The sequence below is a fragment of the Motacilla alba genome, chromosome 1A (genome assembly GCF_015832195.1).
Source record: "Motacilla alba alba isolate MOTALB_02 chromosome 1A, Motacilla_alba_V1.0_pri, whole genome shotgun sequence".
Classification (NCBI taxonomy): Eukaryota; Metazoa; Chordata; class Aves; order Passeriformes; family Motacillidae; genus Motacilla; species Motacilla alba.
In genome coordinates, this window is record NC_052031.1 from 3,784,869 (window position 1) to 3,799,506 (window position 14,638).

The 14,638-nt window shown below is 41.9% G+C and overlaps 1 protein-coding gene across 5 annotated transcripts; it reads right to left on the bottom strand.

Moving 5' to 3' along the window:
• Positions 1 to 980: 980 nt before the first annotated feature.
• On the bottom strand, positions 981 to 14,330 carry LOC119708677 (interleukin-2 receptor subunit alpha-like). 5 transcript variants are annotated; one of them, XM_038155310.1, is made up of 5 exons: positions 13,480 to 14,218; positions 4,227 to 4,412; positions 3,884 to 4,006; positions 3,366 to 3,593; positions 981 to 1,318 (listed from the first exon to the last, which is right to left on the bottom strand). In XM_038155310.1, exons 1-5 carry the CDS (start codon positions 13,553 to 13,555, stop codon positions 1,248 to 1,250), a joined length of 684 nt encoding a protein of 227 aa, XP_038011238.1. In that variant the 5' UTR covers positions 13,556 to 14,218; the 3' UTR covers positions 981 to 1,247. The 5 variants fall into 5 exon arrangements, with proteins under 5 accessions (XP_038011238.1, XP_038011239.1, XP_038011236.1 ...); XM_038155311.1 differs by lacking the exon at positions 981 to 1,318 and adding an exon at positions 11,511 to 11,565 and having other exon boundaries at positions 3,118 to 3,593; positions 4,361 to 4,412; positions 13,480 to 14,330; XM_038155308.1 differs by lacking the exon at positions 981 to 1,318 and having other exon boundaries at positions 3,118 to 3,593; positions 13,480 to 14,318.
• Between the last annotated feature and the right edge of the window lie 308 nt (positions 14,331 to 14,638).

A 14,638-nucleotide genomic window follows, 5' to 3' on the forward strand; every position in this document is an offset into this window, starting at 1 on the left:
TATCCCAGGCTGCTCCAAGCCCCATCCAGCCTGGCCTTGGACACTTCCAGGGATGAGGAGTCCACAACCTCTCTGGGCAACTTGTTCTAAGATTTTTGATTTGATTCCTCTGATTCCTTCTCTTCTTGTGCCAGCATTTAACAGCTGAATCAGACAATCCCAAAGTCCTGGGTCATATTTAACACTAAAAAAGATGTCCAGAAATCTAAGCAGTGCAATAGGGAAAGGCTGATCCAGTTGACAACTTTTCCACCTCTAGGGATTTTTTGGTTAGATTTCACCTTTTCCTCATTCTGTCCCACTTACCTTATTGGCTGCTTGGTGAGTCACACAAAGGCAATGGGAATGATAAGCAGAGCAAACCAGATAACTGTAAAACCTGAAAATCAATATGGTTATTACCTGGAGTTATCTTAATTATTGCATTTACTCCACCTGGAAGAAACAGGCAAGATTAGGGATAGGGTCTCATCTTGCCCCTAATTTTTTTTCCATGTTTCCAATTTCCATGTTTTCCAATTTTTCCATGTTTCCCCATTGCTCCCAGGACCCAATCAACCAGAGACTGACCACAGTCAAATAACCAGGGACTGCAGATGTTGAGGTCTCTGGAGTAGTTTGCAAAGCTCCTCCTTCCCTTCCTTCATCTCACTCCATTATTCCTTCTCACCATAATGTGCACTACAGTTTTTGACAGACTCCAGCTGGAATCAAGAGCCCTTGTGCAAAGTCGTGAGCATATGCACAGTAAGACACAATTTCTATTTCATCAGCTAATGGCTGAGTGGAAAATGGGGAAGGAGGAGAAGAAAATCTCTTCAGACTGATCTAAATGCACTGGTTTAGCTGTGAAGAAATATTCTATTTGCCCATCTTTTTTATTCCTTTGAAAATGTAAAAAAAACTCAGCATTTAAATATTTATATTTTTTCTTCTTTTTTCCAGTTGAAGTGATTCACTGAATTCACAGAAAGTCTCAGAGAAGAACCTGAAAATGGCTCCATATAAAAACCAGACCTTTGGTTGATCTATTTCATTTTACATTCCTTACAAATATTTGAAAACTTCTTTATAAAAGCTTAAGTGCTTAGACAATCTGTTTATACTGTCCTTACTAACTTCTCACACAATACATGGGTATAGTTTTGTCTTGCAGCATATTTAGTAGCTCTTCTAACAGAAATGGATCTCTTTGGAATAGAACAACAAACTGAAAGACCGACTAAGTGCTCTGGGTGGTGAAGTCTTTAATAAAATGGCATACCTGTCACTGACAGTGTCACTGATGAGGAAGGGAAAGAGGACAGAAGACTCAAACCTATGAAGAGAGAGAAATTCTTGATTTTTGTATCAATTTGCTCTTCTGATGAAGAGCACCAGAGCAGTGATGAGGACAGAGTCAGGCAAAGAGCCAGCTCATTCCAGCACCAAAGCAGTTCCAAGGGTGGAGTCTGACACCTCGCCCTCTGCACAGAACCCTTTAAAATTGCCATGTTTAGTTTCTTGGCCACCAACAGATCTTTCCAGCCTGGATACCAACATAGCTGTTGACCTGATACCTGTTATTGGTGGGCATGAAGTGAACTGGAATGGAATCCACCTAAGATCTTTACTTCATATAAGACTGGAAGGATGACTTTCAAGGTGTCAAGCCAGTACTTGAAAACATGGTTTCAACCAGGACCTGTTTGTGCCCAGAAATGTAAGCTGAAACTTCCCTGGTGCAAGAAATTAATTGAATTTCTCTCTTATCCTGAAAAGGAAGCTCTGAATCTGCTCCTATGTGGGGCAAGATTTTTAACAAGACACCCTGTAATAGTGATTTCTTGAATTTTTTTTCGTGCAGAATGCTGAAAGAGAACTGAGAAAGTCCCAGCCTCATTACAGACATCACATCATAACAAATACAAAGACAACATTTTAGGGGAATAAACATTTGGTGCTCTATTTGCAAGGACCTGACCTTGCTGAGGTTTGGGAGCATTTTGCAGGAAACTGGAATTACTGTTTTGTTAAATTAAAGGCCAAAGGGGCTTCTTTTGCTACCCAGTCCCATGTTTTTCACAATCCCACTTTAAAAATTCTAAAATATTTGTAATTTTTACATAGATGTAATTCCAATAGGCTGTATTGTTTTCTAGGACTGGATTGTTGATGGGCTATATCTATCACAGCAAGAAATTCTTTGATCTGGATAGCACCAAATGAAATTTTCAATGATGTCGTGATGGAAGAGGAAAGACCAGACACCAAATTGTGACTTCTGTACCAGGAACACTCTGAACCAGGCCCCACAGAGAAACAGATCTATGAAACAGGGGAGAAAGTGCTGGGCTGATGCTGAAACAGTGTGTGCAGTGGTCTGGTATGGTCACAAGGGCTGGAATGACAAAATAGGCTGCATTTCTCACTGACAGCCATTTATTTTACAGATATAAAAGCCACAGCAAACTTTCACAAAGCAGAAATCTGTACCTTTTCCTGTAAATGTGTGGAGCTTCCCCCATGAGTAGGGACACCTATTTCATGGTTACTTCCCAAAGGATTGAGTGAAGGAATCTGTCTGTGTACGTTATGATCATTTCAGTGGTAAGTTATACTTGACTCCTAATCAATACTATTTCTTTTGTTGGCTTTAATATAGGTATCTTGATACAGTTTTTTATTATGCTTTAATCTGCTAGTAGTTATTTTCATTTTATACTGTGTAGTAAGTAATTCTGATGAAAGTCTTTTGTCTGTTACCTCCTGTTCATTTGTCTTAATAAACAACTCCTTTTACTAGAAATACATCTGATTGGCCATCAACAGAACTTGCAGGACAGAGTGATTCCTTAAATTTAAACTGTTGACAAAATCTGAGGCTAAGGAAGGATTTGCCTTCATTTCAACCCCTTTCTGTGAAGGTGTTTAAGTACACAAGGGAGTTCTTCCCTCCCCTCAGTGTCGCAATACGACACGAAAAGACGACACGGACACTGCTGCTCTCCAGGTGAACAAAAAAGGGGGACCTTTATTTTCTGACTCCAACATTTATAGTTTTCCAAAAGTGACAGTGGATTGGAGGGCGACAGTGCCACCTCTCCAATGACACTGGACAGACCAAGAGTCCATCAATTCTCTCCTCCTCTATGAAAGAATGCAAAACATAAGTTGTTTACAGAACTGTGTGTGAGAAAGTTCGTTACAAGAATGCAAACATCAGAAGGCTTAGCAAAGTCTTAGAAAATCAGGGTGACACCTCAGTGGCAGAGCTTCTTCAGTAAACATTTTTGAAGCTCCCACTCTCCCCACGACTGCTGGGGGGTCTGAACCCCCTGTGAGCAGGTCAGGACATTGCTGTGGTGTAATCACAACCATCTTACCTGGCCCAATGGTCTGTGGTGGCCACTGGTTGCTGTCATTGGTGCATCTCATATCGAGGGGGGTCCAGAAAGTTCTGCCATTCACCTCCTTGCACATCCTGCTGCCAAAGGTGGGGGGTCTCTTATCATAACCTGTCTGGCATTTGAAATGTAAGACTTGTCCCACGTAATGCTGTTGGGGCAGCCTTATGGAGGCATGTGGAACAGTCTTGGGAGGACCGCAGAAATCTGTGGGAGCACAAGGCAGCACATGGTTAAAGCAGACAGATTTTGCATGCTGCTTCTGTTCTTGAAAATCTTGTGTTCTTAGAAAATATAGACAGGAAGGATATGGCAAGCCTTTCTAATTCTTGGTTAGGATGTAAAATACTCATTTGCTTATACTGTATCACCTCACTCGGCCAACATATTACAGAAATCGTTTCTCTCTGTCTGCAAAATAATTAAATATCATTCACCATTTTTACACTACTTCCATGGAAATCAGCAGGAGAAGTATTGAATGAGCTCTTACCTACCTTTATGTTTGGACTCTGAAAAGTCTTCTTGCTTCTGGGGTGCAGTGCTCATTGGTTCTATTTCTGGCTTCTGTGTAAGTTCTAACTCCATCATGGAAGCCATTGATGACAAATTTTTCACATCTGTGGAGAAGTTACATTTGCTGAGTTACTGCAGGACAAATATCAGAACAAAGGGCCAGAGCACCCAAGCTTCTAGAGGCTGGATAAAACCACTTCAAGTTCTAACTTAGAAAAATAAGCACAAAAGATCTTTTGTTAACACCCAGATTTGTTTTATACCACGTGACACACAGAGGAGAAACACCTCTATATATATTAAAAAAAAACCCCACTCACTCACCAAAGCATTTAAATGGTTGGTATTTCCAAACAGCACCCTGCTGTTCACTCTTACACTGAATTCCTAGGTATGCACTGGCTTTTCTGCCATAGCCAGGGTCACACTCATAGTACAGTTTGGTCTGTAGTGGATACCTGTCAGCAGTAACATCAGCAAATTCAGTCGGTTGAAGGCGTGGGCATGCACCTGCAAACAGAAAGCCTGAGAATCAGGACAGCCTGGCATTTTACCTTCTGGATCAAGGACTTCCCCGTTCTCAATACCAGACATGTCCAGAAGATGGGCAACAGGAAACATTTTCTTAATGAAGAATCGTTATGATCAACATTCTCTTAATGAAGCTGCACATAATTGTTTTGGGAAGCAGCCGCCACCACCAGAGTGTGCAGCCCTCAGTCTATGGAGTGAGGTACAATAGGCAAAAGTAAGCAATTAAAAGTTGCAATCATCTATAAGCAAACATTGGGAATGGGCATAGACTCTCAGTTCTGCCTCAGGACACCAAAGAATTGTGAAATAAGTTTGCAAACCTAAATATAACTTGACCCAAAACAAGGACATGAAGTGTTGCGTCATCACCAAATCATATCTAAATATACTTCTTAATCAGTTGGAATGAATTAAGTTAGATCATTTCAGTGACTTGAAAAGCCTGCTCAAGCTGAGCTGGGGACCCAGAGGTTGATAAAGGCACTACTTAATGATTATTTAAGGCCTAAAGGCTGAGAAATTAAAGGATCAAATAGTGTGGTTGCACCAGGCCTGGCACTTATCTTTGGGTGCGTGATCCATGGTCCTTTGTGCTTATGCACAACAGTAACAGCTATCAGGAGTGAAATTTCTTAGTCATCATATCCTCACATTTTCTGCAGCCATAATTAATGCAGCCTTAGCAACCAGCAGGAATGACTGCCAAAGGCCCTCGAGTCCCTGATAGCTGTTCATCATTTGGTGTCTGCCCTTGACTCCCAAAGTGCTTTCTCCTTGAAAGACCAACAGCAACTCAAGCTGAGACTCCCAGCCCCAGCCCTGCAATGCCCTTTTCTTTCATTTCCTCACTTCGATATTTTCTGCCCTTTTTACTTTATTTGTCTTGCTGTTTAGTAAGTCACAAGGTTTGAAGAAGGCAACAAGGAAAGGTACGTGAGCAGTTTAACAGCTAATCTGCATAAGAGTTGTTTTAATCCCCTTGTGCCTTTGTGCTATCAAAGGATTCGCCTTGTAAACTACATCAGACTGTGGCTTTGAGAGAAGCGACTGCACCCGAAATAGTTAACCACATGGTTTACCACAGACTGTCAGGGTGATTAAAATTAAAGAGTTATCAGATCAGCAGCAAGTTGAGATCATGTACTCTCACTTTCCCTGAAAGCTAAAAGCTTGTTTCCCTCAAGACTTCAAAAGCCTCTTTGAAGCAGATTGCAGATCTGAATCTTAGCATAAGGCACTCCAACCTACAACTCATTAGTCTCTTCTTAAGAAAACCCACAACATTTAACCGACTCATCATAAAGGGCAAACATTCTTTTAATTGATGATCAGATGTTGGGTTCTTCTGAACTTGCACACATCAGACAGGGATTGTGCTGAAATGGTGCGCTTGGGAGACGGTGAACATCCACACTGCAGCTGGATCACACGCAACCTTTCTTGGATCCAGCCTTTTAATTTCATCCACATGGCCCAAGTTCTTGTCTTCTTTGACCTTTACAACCATATTCCTTTCTCCCATCCAGAAAGAATTTTGGAAGAGGAATTTCCCCGGCCTTGTTGAGACCCTGCGCGTGCCTCCCTTTGACTTTTAACTGCTTCATTGTCACATAAAATATTTTGCTCCCATTTCAAGAACCTTCTCCTTTGCAACCATCACAACCTTTTAAAACGCTGGCTCTTTGATCAAACACATTCTCACCAATGTGTTTGATCAAAGTTGTCAACTTTCAGTTTTATTGTTGTACCAGTCCTCACACTGGGAGGAGCCGTGAATGAATACAGATATTGCAAATTATCCTTCACCATGATTGCTTTTAATTGTCTCAAAATATCTTATATATCTTCAAAAGTGCTTCTCTTTATGTGGTTTTTACTTCTCTTTCTAGAAAAAGTGGGCACTCGGCATGTAACCCATGCACCCTCCTGCCAGGCAGTTTTAGGGAGTGAAAAGGTCCTCCCTTGAGCCTCCTCTTCTCCAGGCTGAGCTCCCCCAGATCCCTCAGCCTCTCCTCATCAGACCTGTGCTCCAGACCTTCCCCAGCTCCACTGGACCTGTTCCAGCATCTCCGTGTCTTTCTTTGGTTTCATGCCATGGCACCTCCTGGAATAGGTTGGGAAAACTGCAGAGAGGATGCAGAGCTGGTGAGGTCTGGACCATACTGACCTCTGGAGTGAATTGTGCCTAAAACTTCATTCCATCTTTGTACCCAAGGAAACTACATGGTTTGCCCCTAAAAAAATCAACATCCTTGCTCTGTGAGTGGAAAAATAACCAAGGGATTGGAAGAATCCAGGGAGTAGGGAATGGCAGGGTAGATTTTTTTTTTCATCAGATTTCTGACTTTTTACATTTTTAGGGAAGATTATCTTTCTTTTCTGGGGCTTTTTGTTGTTTTGCACCTTGTTGATAATTAGCCAATCAACTTGTTTGAGTTGGCATGATATGAAAATGTCAATCTTTTAAAAGGCCAGCACATCTGGGCATAACCTGCCTCACAGCCTGTGGTGTTTCGCACAGCCCAGCTTTCCCTGGATTCTGCATCCCTTCTCAGCTTCTCCAGGATTGCACTCCTGCTATTACTGGTTTGAAATACTGCCTTCACATTACCTTGAGATGTCTTGATGTTTTGTTTGTCTCGTCATTTTCCCTCTGCACATATTCCAATTTTTCATCCCCATGACAAGGTGTTGTGTGCCACTATTTCCTTCTCTTGCTGTCCTCATGTCCACTGTTCTCTCATTCCTTCATTCACAAAATTAATCAGCCCCTACCAATTATTCTCACTTCCCACACCCCAGAAGTATCCTGGAACTCCATTTCTCTGCACTTAGAGGTAGTAAATGGGCCAAACAGAGAGGTTGGTGTAATTGTGTTCACAGGGATGTAGCCTTTCTGTCAGTTGCAGAATTATGAGAACACAGCTCTCCTAAGGCAGATGGGAATTTCTGTTTCTCCCCATATTCATGGATTTTTTTGGTGCCTACAGCATTTGTGGAAGTTCTGGAGGTGGTTTCAATTATTATGATGGAGTGGATGGAGACAAACCCTTGGAATTAGGAGACTTGTGTATTGAGACAATAGACAGCCATGAAACATAAAAATTAAAAAGCAGTTATTGGTTCTGCTGGAGTGCTGCCTAAATTAGGTTTGAAAAGTTTTTTGAAACCTGCAAGCCTTGTCATCTGAGCCAACAGATAGGTGTGAGCTGGGGTGTCTGATGCAATTTGAGATGTCTCAGGGCATCTGGGATTTTCCACACGAGCTGTCAGATATCAGACAGGAGATACTGGAGGGAAAGAAACCCGGCATCTAAATCAGCATCAGCTCTTTCAGACTTCATCCCTCACGCTTCCCATTCACCTGTGTTACTCACCCAACCACAAAACTGCTCTTGGTGGGTGTGCTGGCAGTACCAGGCTTCATGAAACCCTCCCTCCTGTTTGTCTTCCACATCTGAGTTGGCAGAGCAGTGATAGTTGGGGCTTTAAAACAACACCTTTAGTCCACAAGAAGTGAGCGTGGAAAATTCATACCAGGTATTTTTAGCGCTAGGTAAAACACCGACAGTGAGTCACGCCACACTAACCTAAACTCAGAACTTCCTCTGTGACGTGGCTGTGTGTCACCAGCACTGACATTATTCTGATCTCAAGTTAAAGCAGCAAGGTGCAAAAATAGGACAATTTTCCCCTTACTACCAAGGCAGTAGGGTGGGATTGGTAGAAAACTGGATGCTCTGAAGTTTTGGGCAGAAGCAGTGGAAGAAACCAGGCACGGCACACACCTGCCCAGTTCAGAGATGAAGAGCACCTCTCCCCAGAGACAGCAACAAATCAAACCAGGCCAAAATGAAGACATTTCCCCAGCTGTGCCTGAAAAGCTAAATCAGCCCTGGGGATCTGTGTGCTGTGAGGAACTGGGCTCTCTAAATGGTGCTGTCTCATGAAGATGAAACTGATACAGGCAAAGCGAAGGAATTGATACCAACAATAGGACTGAAACGGTAATGAACTTTTTCTAACTTCAAAACTTATTCCCAAAGGATCCTTTAACAAGCAAGCCTCAGCTCTGCAGGATTCTTTCCCTCATTAATGTAATTTCATGCTTATGTCAATTCGTAAGATGGGAATAGATCCCAAAGGTGGGGTTGGGGTACAGACTTGAACTTTATTGTAATTTGCCTGTGAGATTATAATTATCTGTTCCATTGATTATAGAGAGATTATCTTAAAAAATAATTTGAGTAATAGTGAGTCTGCAGTAAGTGACAGAAATACAATGCAGATAAAATGACCAGGCATAAGTTTTAATACAAACAGCAATGGAGGAGAGACCAGCCTTAGGGGGATGGAGGTGGATTTGAATATTCCCAGCAGTGGAGAACAAGAATATCCTGTTCTAAGGATTTGGCAGTTCAGTCCCCGCTGAGTTTGCTGTACCAGCAAAATTCCTCTGCTCAAAAAACAGTGTAAGATAAAGTGGAATATGAACTGTCAGGAGCTCTAGGACCACAGAAAACTGGGTTTGGGAGAAATGCACTCCTCTTACCTTTTGGCTTAATCATGCTGACCAGCTGTTTGCATTGACCTAGGCAGTGGAATCTAATGCAAAAAATTCCATCTACAGCAAGGCTAGAGCAGGTTGCACAGCGGACTAAGCTTTGCCATGCTAAGCAGAATTTAGCCTCAGGAATTTGCCTTCTTAGCTCCTTCTGTGAGAAGTGGAGCTGGGCAAACCTCTCTAGAGCATAGCAGAGACCTAATTCACCTCCTCCAAACCAAAGCTTTAAGGTGCTTCTTTCTTTTTTATCAGCTGCAGTGGTGGAAGGATGTTCTTACATGCTCACATTGATAATCAGAGTGGTTTACCTGATGCGCTGATGGATCTCACACCTGCCCTAGCAGAGAGGCTGGGCTGGGGACTTGAACTCAAAATGTGGAATTGGAAGAGGGAACATTAGCAAAGGAGGAAGAGGGAGGAAAACTAGGAACATTAGCAAAGGAGGAAGAGGGAGGAAAACTAGGAACATTAGCAAAGGAGGAAGAGGGAGGAAAACTAGGAACATTAGCAAAGGAGGAAGAGGCAGGAAAACTAGGAACATTAACAAAAGAGGAAGAGGGAGGAAAACTAGGAACATTAGCAAAGGAGGAAGAGGGAGGAAAACTAGGAACATTAACAAAAGAGGAAGAGGGAGGAAAACTAGGAACATTAGCAAAGGAGGAAGAGGGAGGAAAACTAGGAACATTAGCAAAGGAGGAAGAGGCAGGAAAACTAGGAACATTAACAAAAGAGGAAGAGGGAGGAAAACTAGGAACATTAGCAAAGGAGGAAGAGGCAGGAAAACTAGGAACATTAACAAAAGAGGAAGAGGGAGGAAAACTAGGAACATTAGCAAAGGAGGAAGAGGCAGGAAAACTAGGAACATTAGCAAAGGAGGAAGAGGCAGGAAAACTAGGAACATTAGCAAAGGAGGAAGAGGCAGGAAAACTAGGAACATTAGCAAAGGAGGAAGAGGCAGGAAAACTAGCCTGGGCACAGTGTGTTGCATAGAAAGTGCACTAAGTAAAGAATGGGGAACACTTGTTTTTGTTTCTGGGTGTTTATAACATCCTTGGTTTCGTGGTAAAGCCACAGAGCTCAGACTCTCTAAATGCAATCATGGCACAGGGTTTTGTAGCAGAACACAGAGCCAAGTTTTGAGAATATCATACGTGAAAGCCTTGTTTTGGTGTGTGACACTTTTGCTTAAATAGACAATCTCAGTAGCACACACGTCTTTGATATTTTCAACTAAAAAGAAAGAAAAATTGTCTTTTTAAACAACAGCAGAGATACAGAGTCTTTCCTTTGTCGGGAATGTTTTCAGCCTTGCCTTTTGTTGGGCTGAAAGAGCAGTAGAGAATATCCTCTCTGAAAATAATTGGATGGTCTGACAAGTGTGTGTCCCAGTCTTGGAAAAGTGAAAAAAAAAAAAATAGGTCTAGTGGGGAAATTTTGATTTCAAAGGAAATCAAAAGGACTCATCTCACCTGACTTAGGGACTTAGCATGGTCATAGAACTTTGCCCTGGAGATCTCAAGAGTAAGATGGAAATTTCCTGCACATGGCAATGATTTTTCTGATGTCATGCATGAAGTATTTTTCCACATAGAGAGGGTTATATGTGAAGGCTCACACTTTACAAATCAAGAACATCAAGAAAAAGCAGCAGGTGACAGAGTGCTGCACCCCTGGCAGGGCTGAGGAACAGGGAGTGAAGTGAGCAAAGTCATGGAAGGAGTTTAGAAATGTGAGTTTTGGGGGAAGCATTGGAGGAGATGGAGCAAATACTAAGTGAGCCACGTTTTTCCAAAATTCAGGACCAAGGTCAGGGAATGGAATCCATGGGTAGAAAATATCCAGAAGCTGGGCTTTGAAGTTAGCATTTACACAACAGGGAGAACAGGGCAGACAAAGGTAGGAACACTGAAGAGGTAGGGAGACCAAAACAACAACAATCTGAAGGCAACAGTGAGCAAAGTCAGGAGCAGTGGCTTTCTAGAAGTAGATAAAGAGGGGATTTTTTCTGCAATAAAAGCAAAAAGGACATAACAATTCCTCTAGCTGAAGAAGCAGGTACTGCAGTATCTCCATCTGTCTGTAATATCTGCTTTTCCTCAGTAGGATCACACTTTTAAAACATTTTTTTTTTACATTTTTTTACTTGTAGCTGCATATTGAGCCTTTTGTTGCTGAAGGCCACTGTAGCTGAAAGGTTTATAAAGGTACTTGCTCTCTGGTTGACCTTACAATAATCATTTGTCTCTGTTTGACAACTTTAATGTATTCTGCATTGCATTTCAAATCCATGGGAGCCAGCACTAATATGCAAGTATAATGGGAAAGAAATTCCTCTCATTTACATGACTGAGATCTGGTACCCATCTTGTGTGCATGAAATTCACTTGAATGAATTTCTTTCTTTTGTGAGTTTTAATCCTTTCCAGCTTTAAGTTGCAAATCTGTTCAGTGTATCCCTGTATGATGAACAGCAACATGGAAAGGTTGAAGGAGCACAAACCAGCTTTTACCTTGTGTTTGACCCTCACTTCAGGATTCACCCATGCCTGCATCTTCTAGGCACTGCTGCTGTGCAGGATAAAGGAGATAAATGTGATGCTCTTCACAGGAAAACCAGCATTTCTCTTCTTTTTAGCATGAAGGTGTAGTTTTTATTAAATGAATGATCATCCCATGCCTTAACTTCCCCAGTCCCCCAGGACTTTTGCCTCTCAAAACACTTTGAGAACTATCAGTGAAAGTGTTCTGTAAAACTAATGTTTTTTATTTCCTTCTCCCTCTCATTATATTTATTACTGATAGTGCATTTTGACAAACACCATCTAAGGCTGGATGTATTTACAAAACTGAACTTGCAGTGCTGGGACAAGCTGAAAATACTAAGGCAAAATAATTTAAAAAGCACCATATGTGCTGAGGCCTGGTTGATTTTTGACCAGTTTGACCCAGCCCCTTTCCCTTTGCTTTGCTTATGTCTATTCCCAGGTCTCCTTGTTGATCCCCCTAAGGAATTAAATCAACAGGTCTTACAGCCACAATCCCTTCAGAGTCTCCATGATTAAAAACCCCTAAACTGGTGAAAGGTGGTGTTTCTACCTTAGCATATTATTTGCAGGGAGAAATTACAAATATATATGTATAAATATTATGTTTTAACATTGGGAGAGACATTGAAAATAAGTATAGGAAGCTGAGGAAAGAAGAGCTTAGAGATATAGTGGGGAATGCAATCCTGTGCATTAATTCATTCAGTGGTGAATAAAATTACATGAAATAGCACAAAATGCAACTGCTCTGACACCCCTTGATTTTTTTCCAAAAAACCAGAACCCTTTCTGATAAGCGAGAACTGCCAGAAAGAAATTTCACAACATGTTCCAGGCAGAGTAATTCAGAAAGTGTGATCTGTGGCACCTGACTCATCCCAGAACTGATCCCAGTGACACATCTCTGGCTGAGCAGCTTGTGATGCTGCTCCTGCATGCAGTACCAAACACTTCCCCTGGGCTCTGGTTCCTCATCTGGCGGGGAAAGGAGAAGGTGCAGCATTTACTGACAAAATAATGAGAATAAAATCACCTGGGGCTTCAACATTCCAGAAGGTCCTTCCTGCATTAATCAGTTCAGTCATTAGCAACACACTCCTCCCTTGAGATGGCCAGCCCTGAGGAAAATTCCCATCCCTGCTAGGGATGATCCATCAGCAGTTACAGTACCAGCATATCTGAGAGCCTGCCTTAGGCTGTGTCTGTTCATACCTCTCAGCCTGGACATCATCATCAGACATAGAAAGAAATATCACATTTATGGAGCACTGAGAATGGAAGGGTTTTTTTTTTTCCCCTGCCTTTGAACAAAGCAGTTTAAATTTAAATACACTAATGCATCACCAGACCATTTCTCAATGCACCCACTTGTCACGATAAATAAGCCAAATCTAAGCAGTGTCACCATTTATAAATGTGTAAAATTATGCTGAATTGGATTAGCTGTCTCCATTCACAGTTTATAGGCACAGCTGATTGAGAGGCATGGCTGAAAAAAATATTTCATATCTACAGAACCCATAGCAAATTTGGATGGTACCTTTTAACTAATAGCATTGCCATCAATTTTACCTACAGGGGTGCTGGCATTTCAGTGTCTATTTTTGTTTCCTAAAGTTACAAGCAAAATGGAAAAAGGAAATTCAAAGGGCTGCCTCAGGCTGCTTTGATCTGCCCACTGTTCCAGTGATGGGTTGGAGGATACATGCATTAGTCAGACAAAAAATATCCTCTAAAGCTCTGGATTTTCTGCAGTTGACATCTTGTGGGCACAGAACCCATTTCTCTCATTTCCTTAGAATAATAAATTCCTTAAGCTCCTTAACATCTTTCCTTTGTTGAAAGGAGTCAGGATGTTGTGAACACCCTCTAACAACCACCAAAAAAACCAAACCATTTTTTCCCTTCCCAAAAGGCAAAAAGAGTCTTTTACCTGGCCTGTTCCCCTTGACGAATCCAAACAAGAGCCACATCAAAAGCCACTTGAGCTCCATGGGACTTGTCCCCATCTTTTCTCCACACCTCTGAGGATGGTGAAGTTTCTCAGAAGTGATGAGCTGTTGCCAGCCAAGCCAAGGAGCTGATTACTGCCTGATGAGGCTGTCTGGGAGCATCACCCACGTGTGCAGCGAGGGCCTTTGGTCAGCAAATCATCGTTTTGCTGGCTCCACAGGAAAGAACAAAGGCTGCTTTCTGTTCAGATATTAGTCTGTTATCCAGGAAACTAAAGTCAATGCTCGGCGTGGCGGAGCATGCCATCGTGTATAGGAAGTGGTTTGACACATCAGAGCTCCTGACTCCAGAGCTCTTTCACATTTCACTACAGCTGAGGGCAGTAGAAGCAGGAGAACTTTAATAGGTTTGTTCAGGCACTCAGCCCCAAATCTGTGGCTGGACAAGTATTAGAGATGGACCAAGGATGTGGAATAGATGTTTGGTGTGTGACAGTGGATGTCAGGCAACATCTGTGGGCTCTACCTGCAAAGAAAAGGTTCCATGGCTTATCCTTTTGGTTTTTCAGAGGTCTTCTGTTAGTGATGATAAAGCCATACTGCATTTGGTTTTGATGGAAGCATGTGTGCAATTTCTCTGAATCACAGCGGAGCTTCTGAAGGATGGACAGCTTGATTAAAAAAACCAAAACCAAAAAACAAACAAAAAGCATGAGGGTGAGGCTTCCAGGTTTGGGAAAGGTTTCCCTTGCTCCTAAATTTCTGGGTGTGACATGCTTCAGTGAAATTTTTGCAAATGCCAGTGGAAAACTGGAAATTACCAAGGAAGTGTCACACTTTATGTAGCTTTTCTTCAGCCATTTACACAGAAATTATTTTCTGTTAGTAACTAGAGAATTAATTGGGATAGACCATAGAAAAAAACAGATTTAAACTATCGGTGGTATTCTGTTGTGATTATTACATGCTGGGCATTTATTTCTCCTTTATAAATCCTCAATGAATCAAATCTAACAGGCAAGGTAAGGAATAGATGCAATCCATTTTTAACTGCTGCTGTGGCTGTATCCATCAGTCTGCCACCTTTCTCCTGATAAATCTCCCTTTGCTCTTTCCATGAGAGATTTTGTGCAGCTTTGT

Excerpts from the sequence above, each read along its gene's own strand:
- LOC119708677 (XM_038155308.1), bottom strand. The coding sequence starts at position 13,555 with ATGGGGACAAGTCCCATGGAGCTCAAGTGGCTTTTGATGTGGCTCTTG. Across the intron at positions 4,007-4,226 it reads CCAACCATTTAAATGCTTTG|ATGTGAAAAATTTGTCATCA; the intron begins GTGAGTGAGTGG and ends ACTTCTCCACAG. Across the intron at positions 3,594-3,883 it reads TTCAGAGTCCAAACATAAAG|ATTTCTGCGGTCCTCCCAAG; the intron begins GTAGGTAAGAGC and ends GTGCTCCCACAG.